The 11,707-nt window shown below is 33.2% G+C and overlaps 1 protein-coding gene across 2 annotated transcripts; it reads left to right on the forward strand.

Annotated features, from left to right (window-relative positions):
* The first annotated feature begins 7,249 nt into the window (after nucleotides 1-7,249).
* Nucleotides 7,250-11,121, forward strand: LOC7463849 (zinc finger CCCH domain-containing protein 30). Of its 2 annotated transcripts, none has more exons than XM_024582501.2 (2): nucleotides 7,250-7,583; nucleotides 8,307-11,121. In XM_024582501.2, the coding sequence occupies exon 2, from the start codon at nucleotides 8,403-8,405 to the stop codon at nucleotides 10,533-10,535; it is 2,133 nt and encodes a 710-aa protein (XP_024438269.2). In that variant the 5' UTR covers nucleotides 7,250-7,583; nucleotides 8,307-8,402; the 3' UTR covers nucleotides 10,536-11,121. The 2 variants fall into 2 exon arrangements, with proteins under 2 accessions (XP_024438269.2, XP_024438276.2); XM_024582508.2 differs by lacking the exon at nucleotides 7,250-7,583 and adding an exon at nucleotides 7,893-8,036.
* The last annotated feature ends 586 nt before the right edge of the window (nucleotides 11,122-11,707 follow it).

Below are 11,707 nucleotides of genomic sequence, written 5' to 3' on the forward strand. Positions count from 1 at the left end.
CAATATATAATTGATGTCACATTTCTAAACCACGATAATTAATTGATGTCGCCTTTCTAAACCGTGACATCAATTAAATTCAATAATCATCCCAATCATTCCATGAAAATTCCAGCAACCAATTTCCCCTATATCTAAATCTAATAAAAAATGATTCTGATAAGATTTATTATTAGTTTGTTAATCTTATATTTAATTTAGTTAATGATTTCAGAGAGAAAGAAATTTTACAATCTTAACAAAATCTAAGAAGAGTTTCCCTTATTTTGGAACTATAAATTTTATCCTACTTAAAAATACATACAAAGAACCAAATAACCAAACACAACAAATTTTTATATTTTATAATCTTAAATAGCCTTAGAAATGTAAATAAATAAACATATACACATGCAAAATAAGTCTCAAATACTTTAATAAAACAACATTCAAGTAATTGAAATCTCAAAATATATCAACATAACATATCTATCTACATCTATGTCATTTACTGGATGACCCAGGTTCATCAATAATGCAATTGCATCTTGCTCTTACTCCTACCTGAGTAGCCTTGTTCTTCATCATGACATCATTAAGAGTTAACCTCTCTCCAAAAGTATTAAGTTCAATACGACAAACATTGAACCATCAAAACGTATATGTGTATCATCTGTTTCTTCGTCAATATCATGAAGCACATATATAGTCTCTACACCCTGTTGTAACAACAACCAACCTAATATTAATAAAACATCAATGTTAAAATAAAATATCAATAAATAAAATCCAACTTTTAACATATATTAATTCTAAAAATATTTGATTACTTATGATATTTTGAACCAGCTGGGTATTTTGCTAATATTACAAGTATATAGGTGGAGGAACTTGCTTAGGATTCGATGTAATGACCTAGCATGTGATACTTATTTACCAAGTCAAATACTCCTTTGTAATTACTTGATGTATCTATGCAAATATCTCATTCTTTCGTATATCCCACTGTGAAACATAAGTTTCAAGATGACATAATCAAACATAATCATTATTTTTACCCTGATGGTTTATAACGTGTAACACATCTCTTATATCGATGTCAGCTTAAATGTGTTGTCTACAACCGAATTGTCACATAACCTGATATGGGCAACATAACTCAACCATATAAAAAAATCAACGAGACCACTAATGTTCATCCCTTTAATGCAAATAGCTGAAGCAATTATCAATCTTTCATCCAAATAAGGTGTTCACTTGACATGTAGAAGATAAGTTTCTTAAATATTAAACAATAATAATTCAGTGAAATTAAGCTTTTAATTTAACAAATGGTTCAAAAAATTCATAGATAACATGTTTATCTAGCTCACTCTAGTAAAATGACAACATATGTGTTGGATTATTATCTACTAGCACACAACCTAATATTACAAACATGTCGGTTTAATTTCATTTTTAAAGTTACAATTAGACAATATATATATATATATATATATATATATATATATATATAATTACAAAAATAACATTGCAATACCTATATCCTAATGGAAGCTAAAGTGTAACCCTCATAATTTTGATAGTTATAAGTTGCAATCTAGGTATTTAGGGCTAGCCCACATAAAGATGCTCCTAATACCATAGCTATTATTAAATAAAAAAACAAGTTGTTTATTTTGTATTAATAACAAACATTTAAAAAGCAAATAGTTATTTTAAGTTCTTCGATTCATACATGTACAAGTAGAAAACATCCCTCAGCCTATTGGATCCATTTCATGCATGCAAGACATAAATGTTTGTATAGATGTGCAAAGACAACAAATCCCGATGTATATATGGTAATGACATCAAAATCATCCGAGAGCGTCAGATAAATTAAAGGCACGCATCTTCCAATGAAATTTGTGAATAATACACTGCTAAATAAATACAGTATATATGCTCTAATATACCTACATAACATATTAAAATTACCATACTAATTCACATATACTTAACTAACAATTAACATATTCAAATAATAATTTGATGGATACCTCCGCAAGATCTCGTTGTTAGTATCACCTGATGGTATGGTAAATGTCTATTTAATCCATTTAAAATGTATGTTGCCCTTTTCAATTCAGAAAGCGAGAGTGCCAATACAAATGCGTACTCGCTTAACACAATTTGATTACACATGCCAATAAATGTGACTACTTGTTCATTAATATAAATTCTAAGCAAAATTGTCACATCCTGTAATGTCGACGTCATTTTCCCATGCCTAAGATGAAATGTGTGTGTCTCATATCTCCATCGCTCAATTAGTGCATGGATCAAGTCATGATCAAGCTTTATGTTCTCCAGATAACTTATGTATAAAAAACTAACCTAAAACACATAGGGCTGAACTTGCTCAAGCAATTTCATTTGCTTATGTGCCTGAAAATAAATCATGGTCTTATCCTGCATAATAATTTAAAATATAATTACATAAATATATAATACATGTAATGTTAAGTAATGGAAAAACTTATTTACATTAAATATTTTTATAATCCCAACAAAAACATCTTTTGATCAATGTCTATCCAACAACTGCAGGACAAAAGTGTCAGTGGGCCCTACAGGCATGTAATGTGACTTAAAATCTCCATGAAAATAGTCATGCTTTCTAGGAATGTCATCATCATAATATGGCCACTCAACATGAGAAGAAGATCTACCACCTTGAATGTGTGACATTCTATGTATGAGTACATGTATTTGATGTGAAACTAGATAAGTTTAATATGCTTTTAAAAAATATCATAATATATTTTAACAAATATTTATTTTGTCATACAATTATATTATCATATATATGTGGTCGATTATGACATGTTTTTCTATTATGGCCTATGTCATTTCATATGCCATACCTATAATATACATGACCCTCTCTTGCATCCACCTCGTAATTAAGTAGACATTAATCGACCACTTCTAAATTTCTATTAGATGTGTCTGTTTTAACTTAAAATCCGGTGTAATTAGTCCATTCTAACTTGTGTTATAATGGATGAAATGACATGTCATATGCTGATTTGTAGCTCTGAATCGTGTAATGATCATTAATAAACTATGTAAAGTCTAAGTGATTCATAACATAACATGCAAGAATATATGAATATGAATGTTGAAATGTCTGTCATTTACCATATATGTTTGTTCTATCATTCAATCTGATTTTCTTTTTGAATTTCTTTATAATAATAAGGGTGTTGACCTGGAAAACTTGTTACTCAAAGTTGAATAACATTGCATTATGATATCTTGATCTATTCCTGCTAATTGTCAATTAAACTTGAATTGATGAGGAGCAAATTCTTCCACGTTGAATAAAATCTTTTATTTCACATCTTTACTTGATCCAATAACTATTACACCTATAAAATATCAATTGCAATAGGGCTGAAATAGACTTTGCATAAGCACCTTTCAGAACATGATTAAATGATTCTAAAAGATTAGTTGTCATTTTACTAAACGAGTGACCATTATCATAATACAATGCTCTTTTTTGGTTCTCGTTCAAACTATTTTTGATATGTTAAGTTTAACTTATACATTCTTTCATACCATAAATCAATATGAATGTTGAAATGTCTGTCATTTACCATATATGTTTGTTCTATCATTCAATCTGATTTTCTTTTTGAATTTCTTTATAATAATAAGGGTGTTGACCTGGAAAACTTGTTACTCAAAGTTGAATAACATTGCATTATGATATCTTGATCTATTCCTGCTAATTGTCAATTAAACTTGAATTGATGAGGGGCAAATTCTTCCACGTTGAATAAAATCTTTTATTTCACATCTTTACTTGATCCAATAACTATTACACCTATAAAATATCAATTGCAATAGGGCTGAAATAGACTTTGCATAAGCACCTTTCAGAACATGATTAAATGATTCTAAAAGATTAGTTGTCATTTTACTAAACGAGTGACCATTATCATAATACAATGCTCTTTTTTGGTTCTCGTTCAAACTATTTTTGATATGTTAAGTTTAACTTATACATTTTTTCATACCATAAATCAAATTCATCTTGAAGATTCATAACACATCTTTATCGAATTTTTTTTCGTAGATGATTATTTGAATTTATAATCGAAGTTGCTAACAAAATATCAGGCACAATATTGATGTTATCCTTTAGGTTCACGTCAAATTTTTGTTACTTCAATCTTTATACTTACATGTCTATATGATATTATACATATACATGTTTATCACCGATAACATATATTTGTAAGCAAAGCAAAAACCATCTTCAATTATAGTTATTTTTTTCATCAATAATTGCAAAAGCCAACAGGTGTATCCCATTATTTGCATCAAAAGCAATTGTAATTAATAACTTCCCATCATATTGCTTATACGAATATGTGTCATAAATACTGATAAATGGTTTACAATACTTGAAACCTTTAATACAATCTTTAGATGACAAAAAACTCTCTAAAAAACTATTGTACTATCATCAAGATTTTCTTTGTGTGTCCAATCAACAGCTGTTTCAGGATTTGATTTTTTTTATTGCCAATAAAAACCTTGATAAATTTTCAACATAGTCCTCATGTGAACTAGAAAGATGCCCGAGCTCCTTCTGTTTTGCAACTCATACCTTGTCATATGATATTTTATACTTATAATGCAATTTTATTTCATCATGTATGCTTGTAAATGTCATTGAAAGATTATTCATTACAAGGGTTGATATAACATTAACAATAAAATTTGCATCGAGTTAATAGTAGTATTTTTAGACAAAGATTGAGGTACATGTGTGTGACCCTTTTAACTTTGTTATCTCAAATGAATCTGACCTTTTATGATATCCCTTACGTAAATACCACTTATATTTAGGTGCTTGCATACATTGTAATTGAAGAAATATTGAGTTTGACCGTTAGATTCAGTATTTAATCGAATGTGTGATATACCTCCGTTTAATTGCATGAACCAATTTTTTTTACTGCTAATTGTTTATCCAACCTTCAAATCAAAGCTTCTTGGAAACATTTACAACTAAGTGCCTAATGATGATAAATAAAAAAGTAAACCTAAAAGCATCTCCAGATTCAGGAACACAAGGTATTATTTTATTATAACATTATCTTCAAGCTTATTATCAACATTTACTGTTATTTTCGGGTCTAACGTCTCTTCATTCTCATTGTCACTAAGCTCATAATAATGAAATATATGTTGATTAGCAAATGAATTGTCAAACATAGTATCGTCGATATTTCATAGCGAATCTTCCAATAATAAATTGTTTTTCCCTCTACTAACTAACTTTAAAGGACAGACAAAAGTTGGAACACACAAAGATTTTGATCGACTACTCATATTCAAACCACCATGTTCAATTCGCATTGGATGAAAGAATTAATCATTTTTTCTAAAACTGCCATCATATATAATCAGTACAGGTTAACACTGATGCTTACCAATTTGACACCTCAAAATTATTTCAACATCAATATTACCAGCCAAGTCCATGCCAAATAGTTTTTTTCATTTCCACACACGACATGCCTAAATTACCATATAACAAAAAACTACTCCTACTATTATATGTGATAGTACTGTTCACATCAGGAATAATAGTTCCACCGTAATGACATAATATAAATATGTTATAAGACATTCTGCCAGAAAAAAACAAATCAGCTTATGGTCAATTGGATATAATTTTAACTAAATTGAATTACCTCAACCCTAATAGATAAAATTTATAGTAAAATCAATCAAATTTCTAAATTTAACGAAGGATACTTGACCAAGATTAAATATAATTCATGATATCAAATCTAATTTATATTTTCATTCTCAATTGGATTAAATCAAACCCAGATTCATAGCAAATTAAAACAATTCAAAGAAAATATCAAATTTAGCAACTTATCCACATTCAACACAGCGTGTAATTCTTCATAATTCTACCTTATTCATGCTCTATTGTATGAAATCATCAAGTATAGTGATAACATCATTAGCTAATTCCAATAATCCACATAAAATTTCTAATTCTACAACTTATCCAAAATTCAACGCAATACATAATTAATTGAAATAATTAGTTTGTAATTAATTTAACTTATTTTCATTAAACTATATCAAATCAACCTTAATTGATGATATACATAGCTCATTTATCATCAATTCAACAAACCCTAAATTCAACCTAAACCATAAATAATGATTTCACTTCAACTAAATCAAACAAAAATTCATAGCAATGTAGTATGTTTACATTGCTTGTAGGATTAGAGAAAAGACTCGGGCGATGATAACAGAGGTGACAACAATAGATTTTAAAGAGGAAAACATTCTAGGATGTTTGAAGATTAAGATGAGTTCAATTTTTAGGTGTTTTAAAGGCAAAAAATCAAGTGACTGGTGGGGGGGTTTCAGAGAGAAGAAGGTTGTGAACGGTGGTTTTGAGAGAGAGAAGGAGTCGTGTCTGTCTATGTTCTTCAATTTAAGAAGGAGTTTAAATTTCACGACATGTGGCGTTTTTGAAGTGCGACATATTAAGTTATCGCGTTTCTGAAGCGTGACATGTTTATTTATCGCTCTTCTAAAGCACGAAAACTATCTTGTCGTACTTAAGAATAACAACATCTAACATATTGTGACAATGTAAAATGTGTAATTTCACCAAAAGTTTTAGAAAGTGTTATTTGATTAAAATTCTTAAATTACTGTGCTAATTTTAAAAAAGAATTTTATTATATTTGACTATACAATTAAGTGTCTGTTTCTCAGTATGTGATAAAGATTGTATTTTAAAATATATTTATTTAAAAATATATTTAAATAAAATTTTTTATTTTTTAAAATTAATTCTTGACATTACCATATAAAAATATTATATAGAGATATGAATACAATTTTTTTTTAATTGTTTTTTTTTAAAAAACAGTTCAAATAGTAAAGAAAAATTGACCACTGCACTGACTTGCGGATTCCAAGTACCCATTTAAATCCACCTCAATAACCGCCACACCCCTTTAACCGGTAACTCCACTCCTTGAGTTTCAACACCAAACCGGTCATGCACCTTATCTATACGCATCGACCAAACCAGTCTCCCTTCACTTATACAAAGTTCAAAAATTTGACTCGCATCTCAATGTAATTTGATGTGCATTTCAATGTCGTTTCATTTCCTTTCTTGTCATGGACTAAATAAATTTAAATAAATTCATTACAAATTCCTTCGTTCTTCATTTCATTTCATTTCAATTTCAATTTCAATTTCTGAACGTTACAGCTTTGCACCCTCCGCTCCCCCTCCGTCTCTCCCTAAGCGAAACTGAAACAGAAACAAAAACAAAAGGCACCCTCTCTTGTTTCATAGATTACATCGATGGAGGTAGCAGCTAAGTGCTGCCTGTCTCTAGTAACTTGTCCTTCCCCTTCAAAACGACATGCTGTTTCGGCTCTCAAATCTTTCTATGTTGATCGATTATGAAGTGAATCAATTTTATTATGCATTTCTCTTAATTTTTAAGCTACCAAGAGCTGTTTCTTGCTTCAAATTTTATTAATCGGTAAGTTAATTGCTAGTCAATTATTTTAGCTTACAGAGTTGTTAGATTATTTGATACTTTTAGATAATGGGGAGATTTTATTCTGGTCTGTTCAATACAGCTGTGAGATTCTCGATTCCACTGTAATAAAATTCCTCATCTTGATAATCAGAATCTTTGCTTTTTGTTAGTTTTAGGTTAGGTTGTGTTTAGATCTGTAATTGATTCTATTCATTTCGTTGCTATCATCAATCTTGTAGCTTTTAGTTTAGTATGGTTTCCTTTTCTTTCTTTGATTTGTCTTTGTTAATTTTTGTTATATATGAATTCGTTTAATATTTGACCACGTTGTTATAAACAGATAGATTTTAGTCCTTCTAATTATATACAAGATGAAGAAGACTCAAAAACTTTCTCTTCCTCCCTTTCTTATTTTTTTGATTAATTTATTTCTGGTCAGACACCATCTATGCGGTGAGTCTAGCTCTGTGGAGGGGAGTAGCTTGTGTTTTTTGGGTTTGTGAGGAGTAGGGAACTTCACTCCATTGAAGGACTCATGGGTCTTAAATTTTGTTCAATACTGGGAAAAAGGGCTTTTTTTTTTTTAATTTTATAAATCTTTATATTGTCTCCTTACTTAGCTCATGTTATGATGTGCCTTTTGTTTTTTAATGGATGGAGTCGAGTAAGGTGAATTTTGGATTTTGAGTGAATCTAAGTGATGTTATTTTGTTTGAACTTCAGGTGATTGAAGCATGTGCGGTGGTCCCGAGCAATCTACTAGATCATCATCGACTTCAACTCCATATACTGTAGGAGCCACACCTATTTACCAAAGATATGAATTTTCTAAGTGTAGAAACAGAAGATGCTTTCTCTAGCTTACTTGAACTTGCTGCCAACAACGATGCTGAAGGCTTTAAGAGATTTATAAAGCGGGATGCTTCCTCTATTAACGAGGCTGGTTTTTGGTATATCCGCCAGAAAGGGTCGAAGCAGATTGTTCTTGACCAAAGAACTCCTCTTATGGTCGCTGCTACGTATGGCAGCCTTGATGTTCTCAAGCTTATTCTGGATCATACTAAGGTTGATGTGAATCTGTCTTGTGGAAAGGAAAAAACTACTGCTCTTCATTGTGCTTCTTCTGGTGGATCTATCAATGTAGTTGATGTGGTTAAGCTGCTGTTATCAGCAGGAGCAGATCCTAACTGCCTCGATGTCAATGGAGATCGCCCTGGTGATGTTATTGTTGTTCCTCCAAAGCTACAGAGCATGAAAGTCGCTCTTGAAGAGCTTCTCTCAAAAACTGATTCCGATGGTTCTGTTGCGGAGCATGATTTTAATGGCTCTGTCGGTGTTAGCAATTTACGGGTCTCAATTAGCAACTCCAACTTTAGCTCACCAACTCTTTCTTCATCACCAGAAAATGGTTCACCACCTTCTCCTTCTGTGTTGATTTATTCTCCAAGGGCCTCAAAGTTTAATAATCTGCCCGGCAGCTCTACACCAGAGAAGAAAGAATACCCTATTGATCCATCTCTTCCTGACATCAAGAACAGCATCTATGCAACTGATGAGTTCCGCATGTTCTCTTTTAAGGTTCGCCCATGTTCTCGTGCATACTCCCATGACTGGACTGAATGTCCATTTGTTCACCCAGGAGAGAATGCACGCAGAAGAGATCCACGAAAGTTCCACTACAGCTGTGTGCCCTGCCCTGATTTTCGTAAAGGTGCCTGTAGGCGTGGGGACATGTGTGAATATGCACATGGGGTTTTTGAGTGCTGGCTTCACCCAGCTCAATACCGAACTCGGCTTTGCAAAGATGGCACAAGCTGCAACAGACAAGTCTGCTTTTTTGCCCACACGCCTGAGGAGCTCCGGCCCTTGTATGTTTCTACAGGATCTGCTATCCCTTCACCTCGATCATCTCAATCTGCAGCCAGTGTTATGGACATGGCTGCTGCTCTGAGTCTTTTGCCTGGTTCCCCATCATCAGTCTCTGCAATGTCCCCTACCCCATTCAACCAACCCATGTCTCCTGCAAATGGCATTTCTCACTCGTCCATGGCTTGGCCACAACCTAATGTGCCGACACTTCATCTTCCAGGAAGCAACTTTCAATCCAGCCGCTTGAGATCATCCTTTAGTGCCCGGGATATCCCACCCGAGGACTTCAATTTGTTGCCAGATTTTGATTCCCAACAACAGATATTAAATGATTTAACATGTTTCTCGCAGTCTCAGAACAATTCTGCTTCTTTCAGTCGTTCTGGGTGGTCTAAAACACTAAATCCTTCAAATCTTGAAGAACTGTTCACTGCTGAAATGTCTTCTCCTAGGTTTGCTGATCAAGCAGCTGCTGTTTTCTCTCCAACGCATAAATCAGCTTATCTCAATCAGTTGCAACTGCAGCAGAGTATGTTATCACCCATCAACACAAGTGCGTTCTCCCCAAAAAATGTTGAGCACCATCTACTGCACTCTGCATTCGGTGCTGGATCTCCTGGAAGGATGTCGCCAAGAAGCATGGAGCCTATCTCTCCAAGGGGATCTCGATTATCTACTCTTGCTCAGCGAGAGAAGCAGCAGCAACAGCTACGTAGCCTAAGCTCAAGGGATCTGGGATCCAACAACCCTGTGGCACATAATGTAAATTCTTGGTCTAAATGGGGATCCCCTAATGGAAAATTAGACTGGTCAGTTAATGGAGATGAATTGGGCCGGTTATGCCGATCCTCATCCTTTGAGCTTGGAAACAATGGTGAGGAGCCTGACCTGTCATGGGTCCAATCTCTAGTGAAGGAATCGCCTCCTGAGGTGCTTAAAGAAAAGCTTGCAATTCCAGTACCTGGTGCTGCACCGTCACCTGATGTGGCAATGGGATTGAGTTCAAATTCTCAAATTAATCCTGTTTTAGAATCTTGGCTTGAGCAGATGCAAATTGATAAGAAGCAACAGCCAGTAGTCTAGTCAAAACAAATTGGTTTTTACTCATCAGGGTAGGATGAAAGTAATTTCACCGAGGTACATATTTTTATTGGATTTTTGGCTGTGGTATGGGGAATCTAAGAAGATAAATGGTAGTTGAAATTCGGCAAGAGGGGTGGCGGTAAAGAATTGGCAAGAACTGTCGGGGAAATCATTCAATTTTTGTACCATTTTATTGTTTAAATCAAACTCGGAATGTTGAAGGCATCTCTGGGCTGTGTTAAGGAAAAGCCAGTGCAGGTTCTCTTCCGTTCAATATATCTGATCAGGACAATTTTTTGCTTTTGCTTACTTCTCAACTGATCAAGGTTGCAGAAGGCTACATGTTTCATCTTGCCATGAAATTAGGAGCTTTGTATCCGTTTAATAGTTCATTGTCTTAGTATTTACGTGTTTGTGGATGGAGGAAGGTGAGCTGAAGGAAGTTTTGTCAAGAAGCTCTCCCATGTATTTTGGATGTGTTTCATTTAAGAATTTTGCATTATCGTGGAAGGAGGAGGGGTGATGGAGTTGGGGAGGATTATGTTCTTTGAAAATGTTAAGCTGAATTAAAGTTATTATTTCCGTACCTTTACTGTTTAGATTCCTTCGAATTTTTACTGTGTTGGTGCTTGCGATAGGTTTCATCATGCATCATCTGTGTAGCTGCATGATTTTGATTTTTTGCGGTGGGAACCTTCTAGTGGATGTTTTACTGCGAAGATCATCAAATGCGAGAGCAAGTCTTAATTGGAGAAATCCTTTTTAATCTTTTGTTTGTGGGAAGTGACAGTAAAAATACAGGAGATTAAGTCAATGGATGGATAATAATATTTTACTCTTGGTTTTATCACTGATTTCTCTTCTTTCCCATTGTTTTAATCTTGGTGGATATATATATTTTATTTTATTAGAAAATGTGTGGGTCTGCTCGCGTAATTGTGCTCTTGTGGGAGGATCTCTTAAAAAACAAATCTTGATGGAGTCCTGGACTTTTGCTCATCAATATGTTAGTCCCTTCATCTTTGATGGTGCCATTTGACTATCAAATTCGGGGTGTTCTCTGGGATGTTTCTTTTATGTTAGTCCCTTCATCTTTGATGGTCCCTCCACTTTCATAACATGTAAAGCGTGATTATGGGTGTTTTGATATAAATCAGGGTAGAATTATGATG

This window comes from Populus trichocarpa, chromosome 1, assembly GCF_000002775.5.
Source record: "Populus trichocarpa isolate Nisqually-1 chromosome 1, P.trichocarpa_v4.1, whole genome shotgun sequence".
Classification (NCBI taxonomy): domain Eukaryota; kingdom Viridiplantae; phylum Streptophyta; class Magnoliopsida; order Malpighiales; family Salicaceae; genus Populus; species Populus trichocarpa.

Excerpts from the sequence above, each read along its gene's own strand:
- LOC7463849 (XM_024582501.2), top strand. The coding sequence starts at position 8,403 with ATGAATTTTCTAAGTGTAGAAACAGAAGATGCTTTCTCTAGCTTACTT.